General features: G+C 39.9%; 1 protein-coding gene across 1 annotated transcript; it reads left to right on the top strand.

Annotated features, from left to right (window-relative positions):
- The first annotated feature begins 4059 nt into the window (after positions 1-4059).
- On the top strand, positions 4060-26345 carry LOC140928946 (rho GTPase-activating protein 5-like). The gene is made up of 19 exons (XM_073378747.1): positions 4060-6047; positions 9558-9666; positions 10550-10688; positions 11905-12115; positions 13290-13457; positions 14751-14923; positions 15762-15846; positions 16543-16724; positions 17275-18323; positions 18941-19163; positions 20027-20257; positions 20834-20937; positions 21057-21107; positions 21801-21851; positions 22304-22583; positions 23435-23512; positions 23759-23890; positions 24642-24747; positions 25514-26345. Exons 1-19 carry the CDS (start codon positions 4303-4305, stop codon positions 25692-25694), a joined length of 5298 nt encoding a protein of 1765 aa, XP_073234848.1. The 5' UTR covers positions 4060-4302; the 3' UTR covers positions 25695-26345.
- Positions 26346-26547: the final 202 nt, after the last annotated feature.

The raw sequence follows: 26547 nt of genomic DNA, 5'->3' as shown, positions 1-26547 counted from the left end.
AATAAAACAATGCTGTACCAACTTTATACTGTTACTTGCTTATTTTAGTAAAAAGCCTGTGTTATACGTGCGGGTCGCATCAAAAGAACGTTTTGTGCATTCACTTGTGTCATTTTTAAATCTGTCCGGGTTGTTCGAGCGTCCAATCTCGTTCCCAGGGCTTTTGCCTTAGTCCTGGGGACCTATTTTGTCGAAGGACCTACAAAAAAGTTGCCATGACAACTCATGCCCTTCAGATTAATGTTCAAAAACGAGCGTTGCGTGACGACACTAAAAACGGCTGTGTAGCAGACTACTAACAACTCTGCCCGGGTAGACAAAGTTTCCCGGCATTTTCGAGCATAAAAAGGAAGGAAACACTTTCAAGGGGTTGAGACACACAGAAGCGCGCAATCCGATTACATAAGCTTCACGTTATTGTTACTGGCTACTTCCCGGATTAACCTGGGATCAGAAATTGCTGTTGTTGTTGTTATTTTGAATGGCTTATTGCTGGTTATCCCCAGCAATTTGGCTGTTAATAGTTTTACACTGCATCCGATTGTTTAAGATAGAGTGGATAGAACAATGGGTTTAGATACGATAATCTGGCACCGAGTACTTGGAGAGAATCCAGTCATATTTGACCAGCAGTATAAGGAAGGTAGCAAAGCCTCTGCGTGATCACGAGATTTATTATCGTTCGACCTTGATTTAAACTGATACTCACGCAGGAACACAGTTCAAACAACAAACGATCAGACTAAGTTTGGTTGGTTGGTTTAGCGAACACACAGCACATTCTTGGCTGTAAAAAGAATGACGATTAGTAATCTTCTGTAGCTTGAGGTATAATAGACACTGCGCTGCCGATTTGACAATTGGGCGATACTTTTTCTATCTTTTGATTTCATGATTTTCTTTGGCGACGAAACGCCCAGTCCATGTTTTGACCTTTTTAACTACGAGCTGATAAGACAAGATCAAACGAAATTCGTACTGACGTATTCCCACTGCACTGAGCGCTCTTAGACGCCATATTTACTCTCCGAACAAAGGCCGTTTAAGATTAGCAGAAATAGAAACGGTTTTAGATTAACGGAATGAAAAGGTGAAGAGGCACCAGGCGTTATGGACTTCCATGTGATGAAGACGAAGAATTACACTTTACTGTTCAGGCGGGGAATTATGAAAACAAACTCTCCAAAGTGTTCTATGGTACACATAATGGAATGACATAAAATGGAATTTATTTTTATCGACCTAAAGCCTTGTTTAGCTAAGGGATAAAACTGTTAAGTGAACGGGGGTTTGCTCTTGTGTTTTTCTTTCGCGCTTCAGTAATGTTTTTGTGTTAACGGTGTGCGGCTGATAATGAATCCCGAGATTCATAATATTTAGTGCAAATGAGATCAATTATTCTCTAGGCCCCGGTTGTTCAAAAATTGGATAGGGCTATCCACCGGATAAATCACTATCCAGCGGATAAGTAGTACTGACGAAAACCAATTGCGTTATCCACTGGATAGTGATTTATCCAAAGGATACTGAGCGCTATCCACCTTTTGAACAACTGGAGCCAGATCCAGATCCACAAAAAAATCAGATCCCGGGTGAAACTATTCCTCTTGAAATTAAAGTTTGCCAACCGCTAACTTATTCACTTACCATCCCACCCATTACTTCAGTTAGCAAAACATCATTTCCCCCATTAATCGACAAAAAAAATGCTTACTAGACGAATGGTTTTCTCCTAACGTCACACCTCCCCGTGTATGTTAGGTTAGAGACCTAGAAATAGCGCAAATTTTCACTGACGAAGCACGAATCTTGCTTTACATTAGAGGTCATATTAGGCCATTAAGACCATTAACAGTCATAACACACTCCCCAAAGCCTATCGGCGAAGTTGAACTATTTTAATGAATCTGATAGAGAGATGGAGAAAAGAAAAATATCCTATTTATAGAGATGATGAAAGAAAAAGGGTTTATGATTAACCATAAAACTTTTAAAAAGGTTAAAACTGGGGAGTATTATCTGATCATTCTCCTTCAAGTTGTCCATGCAGTTGACCGCAAGAGACCCTGGGCCAATCATTTGTATCCAGTATGCCTCGAGTATATTTTTGTTTCATTCAGTGATTATTTAGGTGCGAGAGCCGTGTGTCGCAGGTATCGGACCGGAGATTTTTAAAAAATAGTTGTTCGACTAATCAATTTGTTTATTTTATTTATGTATCATTTTTTTTTTTTTTTTTTTTTTTTAATCGCTATTTCTTATAAAGAGATTTAGCATTTCTCTAATGTAGGCCGGCGCCGCCATCAACTTGCTCTTATACCGGTATGAATTCCACAAGTCGTGTTCGAATGTCAAGATCATGCACGTTTAATAGCCTGTTGGACAGTTCCATGCGCCAGTTGAAATGAGAACTGAGATAGTATTCGCCTACGAAGCATTATCGTTATTGGATACCTTGAATCAGCTTACGTTTTCATAACACCCGTATTGGATTCGTCTGTCTGAGTCGAGCAAAGATCATTTCGTGCCGAGGACAAATTACATGCAGCAAACTAGCGTCGCAGACAGACTAAATCCCCTGGAGTACTCTGTCTTATTAAGTCTCGAGTGACAAGGCTGGCTGGCTGCAGCGCAGATCAGGCTATTTCATTAGTTCGACGTTGGACTTGACTTTCGCGCGCCTCCCCTCCTTTTTGACCCATCTTGCCTTTTCGTGGCACGCCTCAGTGCCACGCTGGGTGTGTCAGTTGTATTCAATGATTCGACCTCATGTTAGGGAAAAAAGACACTCCAGAAACTCGGAAAGTGCGTTTACTCGTACTGCTATTAAAAGAAGTAACTTACGTATTATTTTGGTGAGTCATAATACCAAGGATTTCAGTTAAAACGTGTCATCACGTTCGTTCCCTGCAAGCCCTCGCCTGTTCTAAACCTCAAATTAATAAATTTCGAGCGTCAACTAAAAATACATGGGCAAAGATCTAAACCATAACTGAGAAAAAAGGGCAATTTTATGGCCTCTGCTGTTCTTGCAATGGAACAAAACATGACAAATCGGCGCTGAGTTTCTCATTTCAAAAACAGTATACTTTAAAGTAACAGTGATATTGGATAAGCTAAATATCCTCATTAATGTCAAATCACCAATGTTATTTTTATCCACTTTTAGTTATTTCAGTCGCTCGTTTGAGAATTTCAGGGATATCGAGTTGTTAGAATCAACTGATAAATTGTACAGAAAGAATTTAGTCAGTAAGGGTTCGCGATCCATTTTGTAGGAGAGTCAGTTTCGTGTTAACTTAGAACTATTTTTAAACAGCTCCTTAACTAAATGGTAACATTTATTGAATGTCATTTACATATTTATATTGGCGCTTCGATAATAAGACAAGTAATAATAACAACATTTCAACTTAATGACGTATTCGAGGTTTAAATATGTTCTCAGTCCTATCGAATCTTCCGGTTTATATGTATAAAGCCTTCTCAATGATGTATATAGTTTTTTAACTCCGAAAAGACGACTGTGCAGAACAAAATTATAACGTAAGACGTCTTTAAAAATATTATTATTATAAATCACTTGTATAACATTATGTGATACACCAATGAACAATCACCATTGTCTAGCAAGAAACAGCCTGCCGGGAAGCCAGTCTATGGCTGTCAAAAAAATAATGCATGTTGTCAAAGTGCGTAAAATTCCTTCGCTTGAAAAGATTGCATCGAACGTATACACCGTGTCAATACTATATTTAAAACTGACCGAAACGGTTTCTAGAGAAAACCTGAAAATTAAAATATCCGTGATGTTTTCCGATTAAGCGAGAGAAACCAATTCATCCTACTGAGATTGCAACAAAGTCCAATATTCCGAAAAGCTTTTAGGTTGTTTTTCTAGCACCGAAAAATCGCGTGGTTTGCACTAAATAAACCCTTCTTCCGGTTTTTTTTGCTCCGCGCCCCCTCGCAGAATGCCCCACGTTTTTGTAAACTTCCGGTCAGAATCATCACAAAACAGACCATTGATACTCATTTGAAGTGTATGTTTTGTGAGTCTTCACATCTGTGCAGTTTACGTTGGCGGTTTTTTTATCGGTTGAATGACTTGCTCGAGGCTATATTTCGCTTACCGCCCGTCTTGAAGCTTGTGAGCTCATCTGTATTTTTACAACAGGCTCACATTTAAGATCGGTCACGTGACTACCGACCCTTAAACAAAAAAATTGAAAATGGCGGCGATTGTTTGGTGATAGCGGATTGAGACAAGTAAGATTCTTGCATCGGCTTTCGGGCATCGTTATGTCCAAGAAAGGGAGCGAACCCAAAAGCGTAAATGTCGCCGTTGTTGGTTTGTCTGGATTAGACAGAGATCAAGCTTTTTATGGCGTTGGAAAGTCGTGTTTGTGTAATCGGTTTGTGCGGCCGTTGGCCGACGAATACATTACTGAACACTCCTCGGTGTTCAGTTCTTCTGATTTTGGTGGCAGGGTATTGAATAACGATCACTTCTTGTACTGGGGTTCTGCTTCAAAGACAGCAGAAGACGGGAGTGAATTTCGAATTCATGTGTTAGAGCAGACTGAATTTATCGACGATGCAACACTCATGCCTTTATCTCGAGGTGGACTTGCACCGTATCAAAAGAGATGTGCGATTTCAAAACTTTCGTCCCCAGAAAAACTGATGTATATTAGCCGAGATCAAGTAGCTTTGCAGAATGACTACGAGCAAGTCTGTTTACCTGGCGGAAAGGTAACTGTCGATGGATTCATCGTAGTTTATGATGCCGAAGCGACTCAATCCAAACGGCTCGAAGAGCAACAAGAGAGACTGCTGTCTTTGATTCTCACATACGTGCAGAAGAGCAAGAAACCATTCGTTCTTGTGGCTACGAAATGTGACGATACACAGCTTAACTTATTGCAGGAAGTACATCGTTTCGCTCAGTCGAAAAAGTTGAACGTTCCTATCATCGAGACCTCTTCTCACGAGAACGTAAATGTTGACCTCGCGTTTATAGTTTTGGCCCAACTCGTCGAGCGGGGAAGGGTTCGTTCAAAAATAATTCCTTTTACTGAAGCTCAGAAAACGCAGAGAGACATTTTTGGCAAAGCTGTACAGGACTTTCAAAGGCTTATAGATAGGACAGTGACTGACTTTCGTGTGATCTGGAAAAACACGAAAAAACTGATCGAGAATGAAAGGGAATTTCAAATTCACCGCGATCTATGCGGGCTCGAAGCGTGCAAGAGACTCTTCAATAAGCACATAAGAAAACTGAGGAAAGAGTTCGAAGAAAGAAAGTTGAATGGCTACTTGTCTAGGCTTCCTAGCGCTCTGGAAGAGCTTATGCCGAGTGCTTCGTCGATGGATCTGTGTCAGTGGAACTGGCAAAATTGTCAAAAGGCAATTCGGAACCACAGAGAGTTTTTAAAATGGATGATCATCTTGCCCGAAGACACTGCTTGGAATGAAAGCGATCACTTGCTTACCGACGATTTGCGTGTACCTTTTGATATTCTCGCTTTGCCGCAAGCAGAAACGGTGTTTCAGAATCATGTAGTGAAGTTAAAAGCCGAGGAAAAACGCATACGAATGATGAATGAGTTCAGAAAACTTTTGGAGCTAACTCCTAAGATTAGGCCCGGTACGATGTGGGTCGATGCAGCCGTGCTGCTTCAAAACGAGGAAAGTTTTCAGTACCTGAACGACACGGACAAAACAACAATTTTCGACACCTATCGTCGTGACATAACCGAGAAAGCTAAAGCCGATTTTCAGGAGTTGTTGTTTGAATCAGCGGGGTTGTTTTCAAAACTGGAACCTAATACGCGCCCTTCTATCTCTCAAGAAGACATGCGTTTGATCAAAGACGCCCTCAGCGAAGACGATCGCTATAAACGGCTCGACAAGCTCGATAGCGATCGGGAAATCGGCTTGATAAATCACATTGCTCTGTTGTACAGCCCAACACGATGTTTGAGTGGTGCGGAGAGGTGTCGAGATCGTCTCATGCAGGAGATAGTCGCCACGACCACATACAGGTAATCTACCATATGACATCTTATTTAACTTACAACCCATACAATTTTCAGTGACCTTATTAGCTCATAATCAATTTTTCACTCAGTAGAAATTACAAATGAAGGTAAAATCGTTCACTAGATGTTTTATAAGCTTAACTCGACCAAAACTTTGTGTTTTAATGATAATCCAGGCGCTTCCTTCACCATACTGTATTCCTATTATTTTATGCAAGTTCAACGTTCTCAACATGATTGAAATTTTCCATAAGTACACAGAAATGTCCAGTTCATTATTATATTTGCCGGTTCGAGTTTCAAAATATTTGCACATGTTTTGACTGTGGCTGTTACATTCCAGTGAAAGAAAGAAAGAAATGTAATAATTACATTTCTTTGTTTTAAATTCTTTTTTTAACACACTTCTGTAGGAGTCAAAGCGATGTTTTGGAAACCTAAAATGATATGTACGTATTTCTTCTTGTTCACGATTTTTCATGCAGAACATCTGTCTCTATATGACAAGATAGCAGCTGTTCAGTTGATTCCTTTAACCTCTGTTGTACTCTTTTGGATAAAAAATGTTTATCATGTACTTTTGAAATTTTCTGTTTTCCTTTGGGATTTAATTTTTAAGAGGATTTTTACCTGTTAAAGACATATGGTTCGGTCTCAGACAGTTAATTTTAATTATAAGTGACAGAGTTTCGAGCCAAAAATTGAATAATTGCTGTGTGATTTTCTTTTTTTCTCATCAACTGTGTACTTTCTTTCTTTTTTTTGGTACTCAAACATATTTCTTCTGGGGCTTATTCTTACTTTTTTAAATTAGTAGTATTTGTAGACCTTGAAAATAGAATGGTTAAAAATTTCTTATTAGTTGCCAAAAGTATGGATATCGAAATATTATTGTTCTCACTCATTTCAGTTCATTAAAAGCTGTCCCGTCTATAGTGTTAAAAGTTTGTATTATTTACGACAATTTAGGGGAGTTATTGTCATGCTTTGTCAGTTATAAGTGAGCAGAAGGCAAATTTTGAATTAACTCATAAATAAGAATTAGATTCTACACCTGACCATTACTTTGAACAAAAGCGAACTGCATGAAGAGTGGTTTATGCCGCCTGTTGTTCCTCAGGGTAAAAGTAGAATTTTGACCAGTTGGGTGTTTTTTTTTTCAAAAATTCAGCTTCTGGATATTTTTAGTTATGAACTCATTTTCTTAGCGGAAAAGTTGGCGCTCTTATAATATTGGACACCATTGAAAAACTGAAAATATTATTGTCTAAATTAGGGCTTTCCTCTTTCGAGAATGGTGCTATTAACTGGCTTTATCAAGGGGGCAGAAAGCAGCACTGTTTGCTTAAGAGAACTTCAATGACTGTACGTAGAAGGATAATATTTTCAATAATATTGTGACTCATTTTAATTAATGTGTTTAGATTGATCCAGTGAAAACAATATACTGTATGAATAACAGTGACAAATTATTTTCTGCCAAAATTTTAAGGGTCACAGTGCTTTTAACACCCTCCAGCCCTGTGACGTCAGCTCTTGCCTCAACAGAGACCTTTCTATTATGGAAAACAAGTAATTCCACGTGCAATGGAACGTTGACTTAATTAATCTCTGTATAACAGAGTCCTTGGTAAAGTAAATGATATTCTCCACCCTAGGATGTAAAATGTATGGAAAAAAAAAAACGATATACTGAAACCTTTTTATAGCGGGCATATTTTGTGAGTCCTTTGGTCCTTTATTATATTGAGGTTCTACTGTAAGGCAACTAAATTCTATGACTGAAAAAAAAACTCCCATAATACTATGGTAAAACAGGCAACAAAGGTGTCCAACTTTTTTTACAACGTTGCTGCAAGACAAGTTAAATAGCGATGTTGTACATTTTACCACCCACAAGACAAACCCGTAAGGTTGTGCCTAAAGTAGGGTTTTCCAAGTTTTGAAAAGTCCTTGAAAGTCGAATGTGGTCCTTGAAAAGTCCTTGAATTCCATTTTTCCTTGAAAAGTCCTTAAATTTCTGTGCTAGTCCTTGAAAAGTCCTTGAGTTGTCCTCAACTTTGAATGTAGTGGCCTGGGAAGTGTTTTTTAATGCTTTTTGGCCGTTAGCTTGGGTTGGGAATGTGCATTTATGTACAAATCTGTGACTTATATTCGTGGTAGGTAGTCCTTGTAAATCAAATTTGCTCCTTGAAAAGTCCATAAGAAATGGTTGCAATTTTTTGTATGAACCCTGTAAAGTAGAGAGTAGCTCAACTCTCTACATTAAAATATGTTCACGTACATGTAGATAAAGCGCATTTTACTGGCCCAAGGCAAACTTCTTTTGCAACAAGTGGCGTAACTCCCATGTGTAGTGTGACTGTGTGTAATTTTATCCAATCAGAAGTCAGTATTCATGCAACTTGTAACAACCTGATTTGTTGCAAGACAGGTTAGTAAAACACACAGCATTGATTTTCAGCTAATTTTGCAGCGATATTGCAAAACAAGTTGCACGTTTTTTATGCCTGTTTTATTGTAGCTTAACTATGGACTCACACTATTGCAGACTCACAGATAAATTTGTTTTCCATCACATTTCATTGTCCCAACTTTTGTTATAATGTAACATGATGTCTTGGATGAAAGGGTAACAGTTTCCTCTTTGCATTATATAATTATTTAACAGGGAGCTTCAATGTCAGCATATATACCATAGGGCCCAACAGGCTGCTGAGTCCCATTTATGCGGAATAATGTTTCTTTTTAGAAAGGACATGATTTATGTCCAAACACATCACCATTTAAATGACAAATCAGAAAAGTGCCAGATTTACATTTACATTGTGTTGACAAATACATTTCTTTATCCCTTTAAGCCCCAATATCCACAAGCAAATTCTCCAAACTGATCTCTATACATTTCCTTAAAGAATACGTTGAGAGAATTTGAGAAAAGATGAAAGCATTTTCTCTTTGGTGATCTTTTAATTAATTCCCATAAGCTAATCTCTTAACATTGTATGGATATTGTAAGGAGAAAATTAATGTTGGTCGCTATTGGGACTTAAAGGGTCATTACGTGTAGAATGTTAATCCTCAGGTGCAAAATGATAATTACTCTGGTTTTTTGAGCTGTCTGGTCCTCATGTCTAACTGCTGGGAGAATTTGGCCAGACATTGTCTGATGATGCACTGTTATTTGCGGCTCCATTTAGACACTCACCCAAACTGTGATGTTTGAACAGAACAGCAATTGTCATCTTTGAACAAATATATCACTAAAAAATCTCTTTGGTTAGATTTACATTTTCTTTTGTCAGGTTTCAATCACAATTCTTCCTTTCAAAGTAGTGGCTGCGTGTACATGAAGCGGCTACATGTGATGTCATTAAGCTAATGTTTCCTGACTGATTATATTCTTAAAACTTATGACCTCTTGTTTATTGTGTATTTAAAAAGGGAGAAATTTGATGCTGATTGTTTAGGATTTGAATTGAAGGTAAACTGTTTGGTATTTATCTTTCACAGACCTCATTTTATGGATAGCAGTGAAACACTTGACAGTGATGACAGCCAAATAAATTTGGTGATTTTGGGAAGTGCTGGCTTTGCTCAAGCAATGGAGAGTGAAATAAGGGTGCGTATTATAAGCATTAGGTAAATGTAAATTCAAAGAATATTGTTGTGTAAAAACCAAGAACTATGCTTAAAACACTGCTAATAACAAATGCATTCAGTCATACACCAAACTTATCCCTGACTTTAACTTCTGTGCTAGTCAGCAACAGCAAAGAGAAATACTGTAGTTCAGGAGATACATGTACAATAAGCTCTAAATTCCCAAGTTGTACTGGTACTTGATTTTGTACCTGTAATCAAACTAAAGGTCGCTAGTGTCAGATCATTGGCAGCCATTTGCCATTTGTTGTAAAAGTGGTGCTGTAAGAAATAAAATATTGTAATAATTCATGACCCTCCCAGTCTTGCATTTGCACCTTCCAATTGTTTTGTTCAATCACAAATTAATAGGCCACTTTACAGAAGGCAGGTATGAAACTTGGATTCAGATCACCTCTTTACATACATACCAGACAATGGTACCCATTGTTTTCCCTATTTGTAAATGAGTCGGTCCAGTCCAAGTTTGTACCCGCCCTTATACAGTTATGTGCTTCGGTGCCTTGGTCTTTGAATAGAAACAAGGCTGGAGGTGATCTTCTTATGTTACAAACCCTCCATCTTTTCTTGTGCAAATTGTGTTATTCATATGCTAACTAACAAGCCTGTGAACATGATCATCTACATGTGAAAAGCCTGAATGTTTGTAACAAAACAAGGGTATCTTTAGCCTTGCTTCGTTTCAAAGCCCAGGGCACCGAGAACACAATTGTAAAATGGCCCATAAGTGCTAAAAAAAGAAATGCCTGAATTTCTGTAAGGTGTCACTTTTGTACACAATAGTACTTAATTGACATGTGTTGTCTGTTTGGTAATTGACATGTCTGTAAAAATTTGTACAGACCCAGTGTTCCTATGGAGACACCGATGGTTTGGAGTTTGCTCTTGATGGGCGCATGTATGAACTGGATTATCAGATTGTTGATGGTGATGTTGATCTGCCAGAATATGCCTTTCAAGGGACTGACATGACTTCACAAGGTACAGCGCAGAACACAGTTAAGGGAACCACACAGTCAGTCACAATTCAGATGCATGTTTGCTTCTTCTCAGATGCATCTAGCATCAGCACTGACGTGTATTTGCGTCAGCTAGGACCCATCAGACAGGAAAAGATTTTTTCTTTTATTATTTACTATGACAACTTTGCTTTGTGAGGCAGTGCTATAAAATTCAAAACAAATTCTCAGGTTTGAAGAAGCTCAAAAGTTTTCTTTTTGTAACCCAACAAGTTTAAATTTCACCAGTGTGCTTGAAATTTACTTGTCAATGTTATTATTTTATCAAGCTCAAAATCTTATCTTATTCTGATATTGCTTGACAATGTTCTCGTTGAAGACACGAGTATATGTAATGTTGAAGTTCCCTTAATTATGTCATACTATTTGCTATCTTTTAAAGAGCTAAGACATGTGTTCACGTCAAAAGAATTCCAAACATAACGGCCCAGTTTTGTTATTTAAGACTACATGCATATTTAAGCACAGAAGCTCTCTTCTGTTGTCTGTTGCTACTGATGGACATGGATTTCAACTTGAAAAAAGCTTTAATGCAATACCTGAAAAAATCAACTACAAATTATTGTGGTTAGTGCTCCCTGATGAAATAATTCTTGTTTGATACCTTCTTCATGACTGTACAGGAACATTTTGTTTATGGGTACATGTAAAGGTACTAAGTAAGGACATTGGCACGGAATTGACCTACAGTAATGTAAAACAGCAATATTCTTGTGACATACAGTCAGACCAGACCTGTATTAAGCATTCACCCCATGGGAATTTCTTACTGGCAGCTTAGTAGAGTTTACAGCTTAATGCAAATTTGTTTTGCAATAATTAAGGGAAAATTAATGATATCCAGACTTTGGTAAGTGATTGCCTAATAGAGGATGGCTGTTTAATAGTGCTTCACTTGATACATGTTTGATTGTAGCTCCTTTAAGCAGACACCCATAGGAAGTAGAAAACATGTCTTCAACTGAAGCTGGCTGTTTATGAGTACATGTCTGACTGTTAAGAGAGCTTCAAAAGACTGTAAAAAGCTCATGTAATATGTACAGTTTGTAAACCGTGCCCTTGACTTTGAAGTGTGTCTTATAAGAAAGTTATTAAAATGAAAAAAAAAAAAACGTCAACTTAATCTAAAATTCGAACCACAGGATAATTTTAATGGTACCATTTTGATGTTCATACAGTGGGTTGCTTCTGTGTTTATGGATCTCTGGAGTCGTTGGATTTTGTTCGAGATTGTTTGGATGAGTTGAGTGTCAAATCAAAGTATGACAGTGTTGATGAGTCAAACCCCATTCTGATACTCCCTCCAACATTCATCATCCTGGCCAGAAGTCCAAATAATGAAGATATTATTCATCACCTGAGAAAAGAAGGACAGGAATTGTGTTCCAGGTATGGGTGGCCAGTATTGCTAAGATTTTTACCATACAGCATTCGACTTAAGTTCTGTTTTGTTAGTTGTTTTAGTAGTGTTATTTGCTGTGAGTAAAATAGCACTTTTGCAGCCTTATGTTGAGAAACTCCTGGCTAACACTACTCCTGAAATGTATTAAAACTCTGTGGAATTTAATATTACAGACGAGTGATATTTCCTTGAAACTATTAATTTTTATTACAATTTATGCAAGTGCAAATGCACAGGATGGAAATTATCAGATTTGTAACTCGGAGTTTCACCCACTAAGTGATCACCAGACTGAAAAATTGTGAAAACAGATTTCTGTTTTAAGGTGGAAATTTGAAATTCATGGGCGGTTGGAGCAGTGCATTCTGTGATTGGTTGCAAAGAAGTTGTTCTCCTTTACATTTGCATTTGTATTTTGCTCTGCATATTTTTATGCATTGAGCACTCCTAGGATAAGTGAAGCTACCGTATATATGTAGATATTTTTTGTTCATTTTATTACAATGCAGATATATTCTTGTTTCTTTTTACTTTTTGGAAACTTCATAAATTCCACAATAATATTTTACTGGAAGAGCTTAGCAATGTATGGGTTGGAAGAATACATATAGGGACTTGCTACTATGTTTATACATACCGTATTAGGAAAGGGTTTCTCATAATTTATTATGTGATAGTACAATTACACAATTAACCTAAAATCACATCAAATCACATAATCCAAAAGATATCTCATCACTAATTGGAAAAAAAACAGGCATGAATGCCAAATTATGTAAAGTTACTGTAGTATGCTGTGGAAACAATGCAGAGTCTCTTGCCCTGAATCTAATGACAGTAAGACTACCCTGGAGAAATTGCATATTGGCTGATCAGAAGGTCTGCTTAATAAATCCTTTATTACTTAAACCTTTAAACTCCAACATTCACATACAGATTCTCCAGCTTGATCTTTATACACTTCCTTAGAGAGTTATAGAGAATTTGATAAAATATCACAATAATCACAAGATCTATTTTCTTTTGGTGATCATTTTATTGATTCTCATAATGTTATCGCATGATAAATGTATTGAATATTGTTAGGAGCAAAACTTATGTTGGTACTTTTCTTTACTCATTTGATATGTTAGTAATGTCACACCGTCATCATCATTGTAGGTACAATGCAACCTTCATCGACATCCCAGTAGCGCGCTTTTCTGCTGGGAAGATGATTCATGAAACGCAAGTGGTGGATGCCATGAGGGGACTGTTAGAGAACTTGAAGCAACAGGCTCGAGCAAACATGTCAACAGAGGATTTAAAGGACAGTGATCCAGACTTGAAGTAAAAAAACTTGTTGACTACAAATAAATATTAGGGGAACTGTAATAGCCTTTCAGCTTAAATTCGACTTTAAGAAAATGGCTAGACCAAACTGTGTGAAATGTAGTACAAATAACTTAAAATATTGACTAGAAAAAAACATTAATTTTCTGTGCAGTGAAGCTGTGAAGTGGGTATTTCTTTGCCAACATTAAGTTTTATAGTAAGTACATGACTTGGCTGTAATTGCTGTGACACGTTCCCTTTAATGATTACAAATGGCAGTTCTTAAGCCAAGTGTAATCATGAAATGGTGGTGGTCATAGTCTGACAACAAATTGGTTGCCAGTGTACCTAAAGAATATATTAACTTAGTATATACTAAAACAGTGGATAGTGTTTTTCGCGCGCTCTGATTGGCTACTCAATCAGTGAATATCCTGCACTATTCACTGATTCATCTCCAGTTCCTCGGAGCGAGCGACGGCAAACTCGCGTAAGTTGCAAGCAAAATGCCTTCCCGGTTTGCTGCAGTAAACAAACAAAGAAATTTCACAACTAATCAAGCCAGCTGTTTCCGAAATACACGAAGAAGGTGACAAAGTTCGGATTGGAAATTTTAACAGGTAAAGCTTTCTCTTTTTGACACGAATTTATCGATAAAACCGGTGAAAAAGTTTTTTGTTTACAAATGCAAATTAAGCTGAAGTCTTGCTTACTTTATTTAGTTGAGTTGTTCATAAATAAGCTTAAAACTAAATTTAATAATCTTTTTTTATAGAATGATTTTAAATACAAAAAGAATTCACAACTCCTTTTGAAGAAATTTCCCCGTAAGAGCTAAACAAATGCCTTCAAAAGTTTTAGTTGTCGGCAAGAAAAAGCGACGGCCGCGGCCGCCCGGTCATTACGCGCCAAAATTGTAATCGTTGGCAACAGTATTTGAGTTAAAAATCGTCGTTTTTGTGCTCAATTATCTCACTGTTTTAGTATATACTAAAATAATTATTCACCTCAGTGTCGATGGCTAGTCGTGGATATTTACCTCACTGCTTCGCAGTTCGGTAAATATCCCCCGACTAACCACCTCCACTTCGGTGAATAATTGTTATTTTTCAACCAAGGGTCAGATAAAAAAAAAAATTTTTGCCCAGCCAAGCTTACAATGTACACATAATGTGCATGTAGCTACTCTGTAGATTGCTTACTTCAGCAAGCTCAAACAGGAGTTTGTTACTGCTAGTCACTGATCTGTTTGTTTCTTGTAACCCGAATGACATTCTCCTCAGCTGTTTTCTCTTTGTTTTATTTTAGGATCATGTTATGTGCAATGTGCGGTGATCCTTACCCAGTTGAATTGATCCTTGGTCCTCTGCTTCATCATCAAAACTGTTGGCGAAGTTCAACTAGGCCAGACACCATCATCTTGGAAACATACCTTGGCTTTGATAAGAGAAGGGTTCAGATCACACTGACCTCGTATCACCGTAAGTAGCAGGAGTTAGAAGGAAGATCTCTTAACCCTTTAAGTCCCAATCGTGACCAACAGCAATTTTCTCCTAATGATACCCATACATTATCATGAGATGGGGTTATGAGAATTAATGAAATGATCACCTAAGAAAAATACTTTGATCTTTTATCAAATTCTCTCAACTCATTCTTTAAGGAAATGTATAGAGATCAGTTTGGAGAATTTGTATGTGGATATTGGGGCTTAAAGGGTTAAATCCTCTGTGATGTGCTGTCTGCTTTTATTGAAAATTATGAATGGTATGCATTAATTTGGGCATTCTGCATTGTCAATGTTTAACTTTCAGGGTCTGTTGGTATTTGTTACTTGTCATATTCCACAGTTTAGACTTGTGACCTGTTCAACTACCTTGTCTTTACAGTCTTGCAATCTATTACTCTTTTATCCCCTGTGTGTACATGTGTAAGTGAATACTCAAATGCAAAGAGTTAGTGGTCACTTACGAGAGTCAAACTGCTGCAGGAGGTCTCCAGGTTTCTCGACTTTAGTTTTAAAGGGTAGTGTAGTACAAACAGCGGACACAAAGACCAGACCATTGTATCTGGTGGTTGTTTAGAAGAGCTTAAAAACAATGGAAAATTGTGAAACCGTCATCCTAAAAAGTGGTCGCGGTCGCTTACCAGAGGATCCAACAATAAAGCTTTGACTGGGAAAAGCTTGGTGATTAGGATAGGTGGTTGTTTATAGGAAGTGGCTGCTTAGGAGATTTGTGGTATCAAATGGAGCTTCGACTGTAATTAAAATGGATTGTTGAATAGAATAGAGGACTGACCCGTTGTCAACTTTTTTAGGAGCTTACAGTCTTAATTACCAAATGTACCATGGTTACATCCTGGTGTACTCAGCAATACGGAAAGCGTCACTTGGAACACTCAGGTAATCCCCCCTCCCCTCTTCCTGTACCATAGCATTTGTAATTCACCGCCATGAGCTGAGATAACGGCCAAAATTTTCAGGAAGGCTGAAGTCATCCTTAATACAAATTTCTTAGGGATTCATAATTGCTAGACTGTGAAGGTGGAAGATTTTCTTTTTTTTTCTTTCTCATTCTTCATGGAGACTACAAATTAATGCAGGCTTCGTTCGGGTCATGGAAAACCTGGAAGGTCATAAAATGTAAGAATTAATTTGCCAGACCTGGAAAGTCATGGAATTTACTTGTTGGTCCTGGAATGTCAGGGAAAATGCTAGTTATGTTTTGTAAGTTAGTTGCTGCAGATGTCAAAGTAAGGACAATGTACGATAGAGACGAGTTATTAAACAGCGCAAGCAGCACGCATTTTGCTGGCCACCAGAGTTTGTTTCTTTTCAACTGAGTTAGGTCAAAAACTACCCTGAAACTAGGAAGGTTTTGAAAATTTCCGAAAGTGACAGCTAAACCTAAGGTCACGGAAAACTTGAAAAGGTCTTGGAAAAAGTTATGGAAAATCATGGAATTTTAAGAGCTCAAAAGAGTAGGAACCCTGTAATTATACTTGGTTCTGTAGACATGTAACTACCGAAGCCGCTCATCAGAATGTTTCTTTGCTTATGTGACTGATTTTTTTGTCAAATTTTGATTTTTTCTTACAGTGGCTTCTCAAGTTTCATTCCTCAAGTACCTATACAGGTGCTAGCTGTAACAGGGAGCGCGTCTGGAGCCAGTGTTGTGTTCCACAGTCACGTGGCGGCTAGCTTATTGGCTGACGGCACCAATCTTGCCAGTAAACTCTTTGCCAAATTTCAAACAACTTCTTCTCAATTCCAGCATCAGGGTATCTTTTTTCTTTCCTTTTTATTTTGTACGTGTTTGCTGAGTTGCACCAAAATTCTAAGATAGGGCGTTGTAAAAAAGTGCTATCCTTGTGACCATAATTATGCGTGTTTGACCAAGTTTGTTTGTTAAAACTTGATCAGTGAACTTGGACTTATTATATGGCCAAAAAAGTACTCTTTTTTTTTGCCAGAAAAAGTGATCGTTCCCGATCGGGCAAGGTGACCCAATCCCGCGCGCTCGCGTAGCCAATTGGAACAAAGAGTAAACTTCATCTTGGCCTTCGCGGAACCAGCCTCATGATCAGATATATGTTGTACCTGTAGTTAATTTTTTGTCTCAGGTAATTTTTGTTTTTCTTTTTTGGCGGGTATGGTATTGTATGCTAATGAAGTTGAAACAACAGAAAAACAAAAATTACCTCAGATAAAAATTAACTACAGACATTATATAATACACTCTTACATCTGCCCAAAAAAGCCCGTAAAAGTTAAGCTTTTCACAAACGTGTGCTTTAATCTCAAGGATATTCGTTTAATTTTTTGCTGTAGTTGGTGCGTTTGCTGCGTTCTTCAATCAAGTCTGGGAGAAGAAAAGAGACAGCGAGTTGGCTTATCAAAAGTTTATTAACGAGCAGCAGCTTCGACAGTCGCAGAAACAGCTGCAGAATTCCATTCGCCGCAAGCACGACCCTCTGCCGGAACCCCCTAGCAAGAAACCCGTGAACGTCGAAGACGAGATTAACAGAAGACGAAGCCTCAGTGAGAGACAGACAGTGTCGCCAAAACTGTTTCAGCGAATGTCCGAAGGAACGTTGGACGAATCGGAAATCAACCCGTATGCTGTGTATCAGAGGGGGAACCAGATCCCAGCTTACAGTTCCATAGAAGACGTAAAGAGCACAAGCCAGGCGAGAGACTCGAGCGGTTCTGACGAGTTAAAGCCTTACGCTACATCGACGCCGACTGCGCTTTTCCTCAGTTTGCAAAGGGGTGGTGGTATAACCGGCGGCACACCGCAAAATAATGAAGTTTGGCAGAAGAGAGAAAACAAGACAGAAGATCTTTATGCTCAGGTCGATCTTTCCCGGAAGCGCTCGTTCCGGAAGTCGAAAGAACTAACCACGATGAACGACAGCGAGGTGAACTTGATCGAAAACTCGCTCTACGCGAACGCTAATCTCCTCCAGCAACAAAAAACTGCCCGAGAGACCCCTACAGCGGCGCTGCACGACACCCCACCACCCCTGCCTAAGAGAAACTACAATTTGAGTGAGGATTTCCCTCCGGCGGATTCGGGGACAGATACGCTGAGGAGCAATGATGACGAGGGGTACAACACTTTCAAGAATGAGGACCGCAAAGAAGAGAACCACTACTCTACAGTAGACGATATTAGTCCCAGACCTTCCTCCATCGCTGTGGAGGATCCGTATGCATTGCGAGTGAAGGAAAAGATCAATTTCTTTAACAATAAAGTGGCCATTCCGACACAGGATGTTTGGGTGAAGATGAACGCTCGGCAGAAGGACATTCACACATCTGTGCCTGATCTGAACCGGAAGGGTTCTGAGGTGGAGGCACCGCTTGCACAGCAGGAGGTATGACATGGTGACCTTATGTAGCTTGCATGAGGTCATTTGCAAAACTAACACGGTCCCAGCAGTTTATAACGCTATCTGGATACATATCTATGCTGCATTGAATAACGAAGTGGCGTCCCTAATACTTACAAATTTAAGAGGCTGTTTCTCGTATTTGTTATGCAACTGTTAATGTAAATAGATTAATTATTTTCACATAAAAGCATTATTCTTAACTTCCAGTAGAGTTTAAAGGAAACCTGTATATAGCGGTCACACGGTCATCTGCCAGGGGTGACCGCTATACGTAAGTTTCACTGCACTTATCCGCTGGATAGAAATGCGCAATCCAGAGTTTGAATAACCAGCGCCTGAAAGTTTCTTTGCTTTGTCTTAATCCGTCTTAGAAAAAGTTCTCTGGGTTGGAAATTCTACTCCCCACCCCCCTGACCACAAGTCGAAACTATCCTCGTAACCCCCCTGAGTAAAAGGGTCCAGTTACGTGAACATGAAGTCACTTAACAAACCAACCTTTTTTGTTCAAAAAGTGGATGAGTCAGAACGGCGTGTTATTTCGCCATATTGACCACCTTGAGTGAAAGGGTCCAGTTAACGTGATCGCGTTATTCTTTCAGGATGTGAGCGATCCAGAATATGCACAAGTGCAAGACGCTTTAAAAAACAAATTAAACATCTCGGACAAGCCACGGCCGACAATTTACGCTGTGGCTATCGTGGAGGAGCCCAATCCATCGGATAAAAAACCCAAACAGCACGCAAAAGTCACGCTTAAAAGTTCCTTGAGACTGTCGCATTCCGCTGAGGATGTTAGCACGATCGAGAGGAAATCCCGGCGAGGTAGGTGATGACCAGTTGGTGGTGATATCAAAGGGGTGAATGATTTTTGGCGGCACTTCTGCAGCATGTGAGGAGGAGGATAATTTGTAGCCTAACAAAACAGCCGACATTTGACGACGCAACCACTCGTTTTCCCGCCAAATGACGTCTGAGGAAGGAGCGCAGAAATTCCATACTGATGACGCGTCACTACCCAGACCTGGGTAGTGACGCGTCATCAGTATGGAATTTCTTCGCTCGTTTCTCAGATGTCATTTGGCGGGGAAACCAGTGGCACTGTCGCCAAATGTCGGCTGTTTTCTCAGGCTAGATAATTTGATTCACCCCAATTCTTCTTGTGGCTCCGCGGCCAAAACGAAATCACTTGTGAAGTAAGCGCCCTCGCGCGGTAATCTTACCTACCATTCTTTCCACGCTTCCATCACTAAAGCAAAAGCAGGCTACCCTGCTCAAGCACTAGTAAAAATTTGGTTGGGCTTGAAAATCCACGTTTTTTTTTCAGTGTGCATTAAGAGAATAAGTAGAGGCTTAAGTAACCACGTCACCGCTTTGTCAACGAAATTTAACTCATAATGCGCATTTGCGTTATTAAACTTCATCGCGATTTCTTCAGTTCTTCGAGAACTCCAGTTTTCTTAAACGTCTTATTAAAATGTCATGATCCAGAGATGATTCAGAGTGTGGGTGTAAGGTAGCACATTGTAAACCTCACCAGCTCAGGTAGTAGATGTAGGTCGCGGGAAAGTTAAGGCTATGAGGCCAAAATAGTTTTGTCTTTAGATGATGTTTAGTCGCTGGTGATGGAATAAGTAGTGCTTGATTCTCTCAAGAAGGGTTTTAAGAGCATCAACTTTGGTTTACAGACACTTTTGGTCGGCCAGTTCTCGGTCAAAGACGCGATAAAAGAGGGGACAGTAATACTTCAGATCAAGGGACTGGTGATGAGGCTACTCTGCCCAGAACAGAGGAGCAGCGACCGGTAAAGAAGAAGTACGTGATTCGGCGGTCACGGAGCACGCAACGCAGCCCAGCCAACACGCCTAAGGTACCCACCGAGATACACAAGAAACAGCTTTTCTCGGGACGGAAATCAAGTAAGTACAGTGAACGGCTGAGTGTCATCATCCGGACCATCGGGATGGGTTCATGATCTTTAGGTGGTATGTACTGTGGCTTGTAGTTTACCGCGGTAGAGGTTTGCTCATTCGGTAGAGCGCTGACCTCCTCCGCGGTAGGTCTTGGATTCGATTCCTGGGGCAGGACCGACTCCCAAAGTCTTGAAGTGATTGAGAAATAAAGGTACATTGTACTATCGTTTATGCTGCAAACGGGTAGATTACATAGAAATGATTGCTCTGTATCCAGAGTGAGTACGAGACATAATGACAGCCTCGTCGATTACAGTGGAACGAAGTCCTAGTTATAACGAACGACGTTTTTCGTCCCAGTAATAGAAAATATACGGAAAAGATACTCAGTTTAATGAAACCTCCATATTGGACCGAAATTAATTTTTGGAAGTGAGTTGTGTCCTTAAGGCCCTAATGAAAATTGCAAAGAAATAAGTAAATTTCAGTTGAAGCGATCATATTCCGATAAAAAGGTGCCGGCAATGAGTGGTGTAGGTAGACACTTCATTTCCTTTTGACTTTGTGTTTACTAATTTTTAGCCAAGAAAGAATCAAGGAGGACTGGTACCATGTCCTCAAGCCAGGAAGATGAGTCAACCTTGGAATTCACCAAGGATAAAAATAAGCACAAAGGACCATTCAGGGTAGGTACATGAAGTCATGATAAGCTTAACTCTCACCCTAGTCTTCTTTGTCACCACAGTAGCAGTTCCCCCGTGAAGTTCGCTTTTAATTCCCAGTCTTTTGCATATCGTCATTGCAGCCAAATCACCTGGATATTCCTCGGCGAGAATCAGATCTTGGGACAGAAGAGGTACGTACTCACCTACCGTAAACCCGCCCTCGGGGGGCTTACTTTTTTTTTTTTTGAGTCAAGCACGTTTGGGTGGTGGCTGCTTATTTGAAGGAGAGGATTATTTAATTAGCGAAGATGGTATCGATTCTCTATAAAAACTACAACGCAAAGTGGAAAGGCTCTGACACATGAAGCTCTAGGTCGTGCAGAACATGACAAAGAAATCCTAACTTCTAGCACCTGAATAAATCATACCGGATCAGCCCACATGAAGTGTTAGAGTCGTGATTAACTACTGCAGTCTATCATTTTAGAATAAAGGTGTAGAGGAGGGAGGGGGAGTCAAAAAGAGATGGAGGCCGGCTAATTAGCTTTCTACCCCTGAAAAGCCGTCAATGGAGTGTAGCTTATTAGAGAGAAAGGGGTTTAAAAGAGGTTTGTCCGACCAAAGTGGTGTCATGATTTTAGCCGGAGCTAAAAACTTTGCACTTCCTTCTCCGACGGACTCGTCTGGAGATTAACGTTAGTAGTAGCCTGCGAGCAAGCTCTCCTATTTGGGCGGGTGAAGCGCGAGTCTCGCGAGGCTCACTTCGCTTACCCAAATAGGAGAGCTTGCTCGCAGGCTACGTTAGTAGCGCAGATTGTAATTGTACACACGTACTCACGTAGTCCGTTCCTCCATTAATTTACGGTTTTGTTTAAATTTTGTAGGAAACAGAAGATGACCCTGGTTCACCGATAGGACACAAAACAAAAAAATCGGTAAGTTTTGTGGTATAATTTTGAGACGGTCTGCAGTACTGGGGACATCGATGGATTGGTCATATGTGGTACTACCTGAGTTTCAGGAATGGAGACGGTATCCACTTTGATGATCACGTGTTGTGTAACGAGTACTAAAATAATGCGAAACGTCCTAACAGTAGCGAGGAAAGAAGAGAGACTGCTGTATTCATAGGCCAGAAATGTACCTGTCTAGAGTTTTGATGCGGAACTCTTGGCAAATCATTAAACTGGATTACATCGCTAAATTAAACAAGGTGATCAAGCTTAAAAGCCTGATCAGCTTGTCATAGCTTTCTCCCGCGGTAGCGCAGAACTGTCATCCGTAAAAAGGTTATTTGCACAATTCCTTATTGCAGTAGTGGTGCCTACACTGTAGTACCCTTTACATAAATGTTCCTTAGCTTAAAGTGGTTTTGCATTTGTTTTAGGCTTGGTCTTCATCGAAAAAGAAGACACCACGCGAGGATCGCGAGGCCTTGAAGCAGCGGAAGAAGGAAGAGAAGAAGTCACGCGAAGAGGAAAAACGCCAGAAACGCGAGGAGAGAAAGAAGAGAAAAGATAAAGAGAAAATTGACAAGTTTTTCGAAAGCAGACAGAAAAAAGTCACCAATTTTACGTATTTCGCTCAGCCGCTTGAAACAATTTGCGATACTGAATCCCATGTTCCTGTGTTTGTGGACAGGTGCATCGATTTTGTGGAAAACGCGGGTATGTCACGCTATTTGTGTGTTATTAAATTCCATACCAATACGCCATTCGTATTTACTGAGTTTTAGCAAGTGACGATTTTGAAACAGTCAAGTAACGAGGATCAAGAGAAAATTGCATCGTTTAGTTTTAAGTCCATAAATAAAATATTTTAACAAAGTAAACACCCGCCTATAAGAACTACAAGAAGTACAGTAATAGTTTTGTTTGTAATTACAGTTTGGGACATTTTCTTGTAATATCAAAGACTAATTGGCAATCTCGAAGTCAAACTCCTTGGTTAAAAGGTTTATCATAATTTACCTGTAACCCGAATATAAGAACCAGGTTGATTTTGCTTGGCTAAACAGGTTCTTATATTTTTGGGTATTTAAGTGTTAAATTTCTGCTAGCAGGTTCTTAAACCACTAGGTTCTTCTTAGCGGGCGTTCACTGTGTTCAGTATCAGGCGAATGAACGTTCAGTCTTCGTCGATGCTATCCAGTGCTCAGTTTGCTTTTCCTTCTTTGATTCGATGTTTCAGAGGTCTTTGTTCAGTTTTCACCTTAGTTTCATCCTCTAATATAAAGTTAAGCAGGCCTCCTCCGATCTGCTCCTAGTCTCCTTCGCAGCCGCTCGGGCCGGAGTCACGCAATGCTTGGGACGGGGAGTATTGTGTGACTCTGGCCCGAGCGACTGCGAAAGGGTCTAATCTGCTCCAGACGTAAGAGAGTTTGGTGTCCATGACTTCTTTGTGGTCATCTGAACCCATACGAAAATTGTCATCATCCACCTCATTGCTGCGGCGATCCTGGTGTTTGCTGGCAAGAGATTATGAACTAAATAAGGCTATTTTTCTTTTCCTTTTGAAGGAATGCAAGTTGAGGGAATTTACAGAGTAAACGGTAATCAAGCTGACATTGGCCTTATCGAGCAAAAAGTGGAAGAAAGTAAGTACAAGACACACTGTAGAAACGCTGCAATATACTATATATTAATTTTACACGAGTAAAAAGGGAGTCCCCGAACTGACTTGTTACAATGTGTGCTACAGAAACGATGAGTCCTCCAGCAGAGAACTTAACGTTATACTTCGAAAAAGAGAATCGGGTCTAGCCCGACTGAAGACACACCCTGGAGTTTTCCTTATTCGTCGATGACATTAATCTAATTGTACTTCCACCTCTCTGTATCAGACCACGGACTTGAGTTGGCCGAGCTGGGGGTCGGAGTTCATGCAGTGACAGGCGCCTTCAAGTCTTTTTTGAAGTTACTACCCGAACCTGTCATTCCAAACTCACTTCAGAGTGCCTTACATGAAGCAATGGGTGAGTACAGAGAAGTGTTTAGAGACTCGAGCTATATTCACAATAAACCGAATAGCTTTTGCGCCGGCACAAAAATTATACCGGATAGGGCTTCTGTTCACATACGAGAACGGTGATCACGGCGCGAGTTCTGTTCTGCTCTCCACTTTAGAGATCGGCGCGGCGCATAACAATCAACAAACTGCTTTGTTGCAAGACAGATCATTGACTCGTGAGTGGTAACACGCGCCACATGGCCTCTCATTTCATTTTGCAACGATGTCGCAAAACAAGTTGCAGGTTTTTGTTGTTCGTTTTACTGTACCTTAATTGCTGCAAAGAGTAGCAGAGTCGTTTTGAGAGATTTTGTAAACGTCCAAAGTGATTTTACGTAGACTAGCACTTGTTAATTTGTTAATAGCCCAAACCGAGGTAACCTATTCCAGGCATCCAGTTAGTGGAGACGGCGCAAAGAAATATGAAAATTTCCTCTTCATTTCTCGCCACTCTATACTACCTGAACGCTTGGAACAGGCTAAAACCGAGGGAGAGCGAAGATTGGCAAATGCTAGCCTTTGCAAGGATTCGTTTGCATTCGGTTGCAACTCTAGATCTTGTTTGGCCTGATACCTCTTGCGTTGTGTTAAAGTTTGCATCGGCTTGAATTTTTTGCTGCACGTTTTCTTGAACACCTTAGCGAGCAGCTCGGTACAATCTTCAATTTGTGTTCAAACGACAACCTTATTTTCTTACTTGCCTTTGTATTTTTCAGTTCATGTTGATGCCAATGACCGTTTAGCTCGGCTGAGGCAGATTCTTCACGATCTGCCGCCCCATAACTTGGCTGTGGTGAAGCGCATCATGTTTCATCTTAACCGGTACGTTGCTTTTCTAAGAAAATCGCAACTGCTGCGGTAAAGTGTCCAATTTTAATCTCAGGTTTACATTGGACAAATAATGTCCGAACGTTCTGTTCCACAACATCGGATGTATTATACTGACAGTGAAAAAGCTGTAGCCGAATAATCGTCAAAACCCTACCAAATTCAAAACGAGCCAGCGATCAATACTGCTTTTAAACAGCCGTTACGTCGTGTTCAGTTGGTCGGCATTTCCGAGGTTGATAAACCTTTCGTTTACCGTAGGTGATTAGCCGGCAATCTGGTGTACCTTAGCCTGCCGTGTCCACATTTGGTGCCCACGCAAAGTACCTGGGTTCCAACACAAAATGGTGTAGTGTTCACCCACTCAGTATATCCGATATGTATCTATTTGTTGTTACGTGAATACAAGTCACGCCTGGCTACTGGCACAAAATGGTGCTGTGTTCACGCACTGGGCACCCGATACTACACGTTATCAGACACCATTTTTTGAGTTAGGTCGTAGTGAGTTGTGGGTGTGCTATGCAGTGGATTGCCTCGAAACTAACAAGAAACGCGAGCACACAGGGATTCGTTTTGTGCCTCGGTGGAAGCTATCGACCTTGTACCGAATTATTGGGATGGTACTTGAAGAAGGAGGGTGTTCATATTAGTGCCCAGCGGGTATCCTAATCGGGCACCGAAGCGGGGCACCAAATGCGCGCGTGGCCTAAAGTCTCCCAAGTTTCGAATAATGAACTACTGTTGGTTTTCATTTCAGAGTCACGGAATATTCAAAAGAGAATCTCATGGAAGCTAGAAACTTGGCTTTGGTGTTGTTCCCTACGATAATTCGGCCAGATTTCACCCGTTTGGAGATGTCAAGTCAAATGTACTTTATTTTGTTCATTCAGACGTGTATAGAAAAATGCGACTATCTGTTTTCAACGGACCAAAATTGAGTCAAGATTCGTAGGCTGAAGATATTATCGGATAAATCTTTGAATTAATCTGAGAGGAGAAAATTCTCAAGCTTCATATAATGTACATGTTACACAAGCAGTAATATTTTTCGAAGCTGCATGAAGGGACAGCTTGGCGTCATGTAAATAGCGTGGAAATGTCCTCCTTAAATGGTCAAAGAAGAGACTCCAAGAGAAGCAATATTTGTTCAAGGAGTTTTGTTACAATAACTGGACACTGCTTTTAATTTCCGTGGAAGAACAGTACATATTCTGAGGAAAGTCGTCGTCATTGCTTTCCATTGCTGCCGCCGTCTGGATCATTGGGGAAATTTGGTAGAGGACGTTTTAGAATTGCAGACTGATTGCACAAGTGGCGGCCGAATTCGTGTGATTTTTATAAGACGTTGATTATACCTTTCAAAACTCAATCTAAGAAAAGAATTCTATGCAAATCGTACGTGTTGAAGGGACTATTAGAGCGGCGTATTGTCTTCAATAAATAACAGCCAAATATTCCAGCGCCATTTATGTATACAGCACTGAATGTGGTTAAGAAATTTAATGGCAATAGAATAAGGACGTACTCTCGATGGTTAGCCTACTGTTCGTTGTGCCCATGTGTTCGACAGAAATGATCTCTCCCGCCAATTACAGCCTGTATTGTTAGAAAGGGTTACTATCAAAGTTAGTTGAAGCTCCCGCAATCGAGTTACCACGGTGCGATTTAGTGAAGTTTTGTAGCTTGCGCGCCGTGAAAACGATGTTGATTAGGGTCGCAAGGGCTGAACTTATGTACTCGACATTTACAAACAAATGGCTCTGAATGTTACACCTCGGCGCCTTAAGCTTT

This window comes from Porites lutea, chromosome 2 (assembly GCF_958299795.1).
Source record: "Porites lutea chromosome 2, jaPorLute2.1, whole genome shotgun sequence".
NCBI classification, from domain to species: domain Eukaryota; kingdom Metazoa; phylum Cnidaria; class Anthozoa; order Scleractinia; family Poritidae; genus Porites; species Porites lutea.
Note: the sequence above shows the minus strand (reverse complement) of the source record. Positions and strands in the feature narration are given on the sequence as shown.

What these genes read in the sequence shown, in the direction of transcription:
- LOC140928946 (XM_073378747.1), top strand. Translation starts at nt 4,303, where the DNA reads ATGTCCAAGAAAGGGAGCGAACCCAAAAGCGTAAATGTCGCCGTTGTT. An exon ending in CACACTGACCTCGTATCACC is followed by an intron (nt 14,924 to 15,761) that starts GTAAGTAGCAGG and finishes CAACTTTTTTAG; the next exon opens with GAGCTTACAGTCTTAATTAC. An exon ending in TGCCTTACATGAAGCAATGG is followed by an intron (nt 23,891 to 24,641) that starts GTGAGTACAGAG and finishes TGTATTTTTCAG; the next exon opens with TTCATGTTGATGCCAATGAC.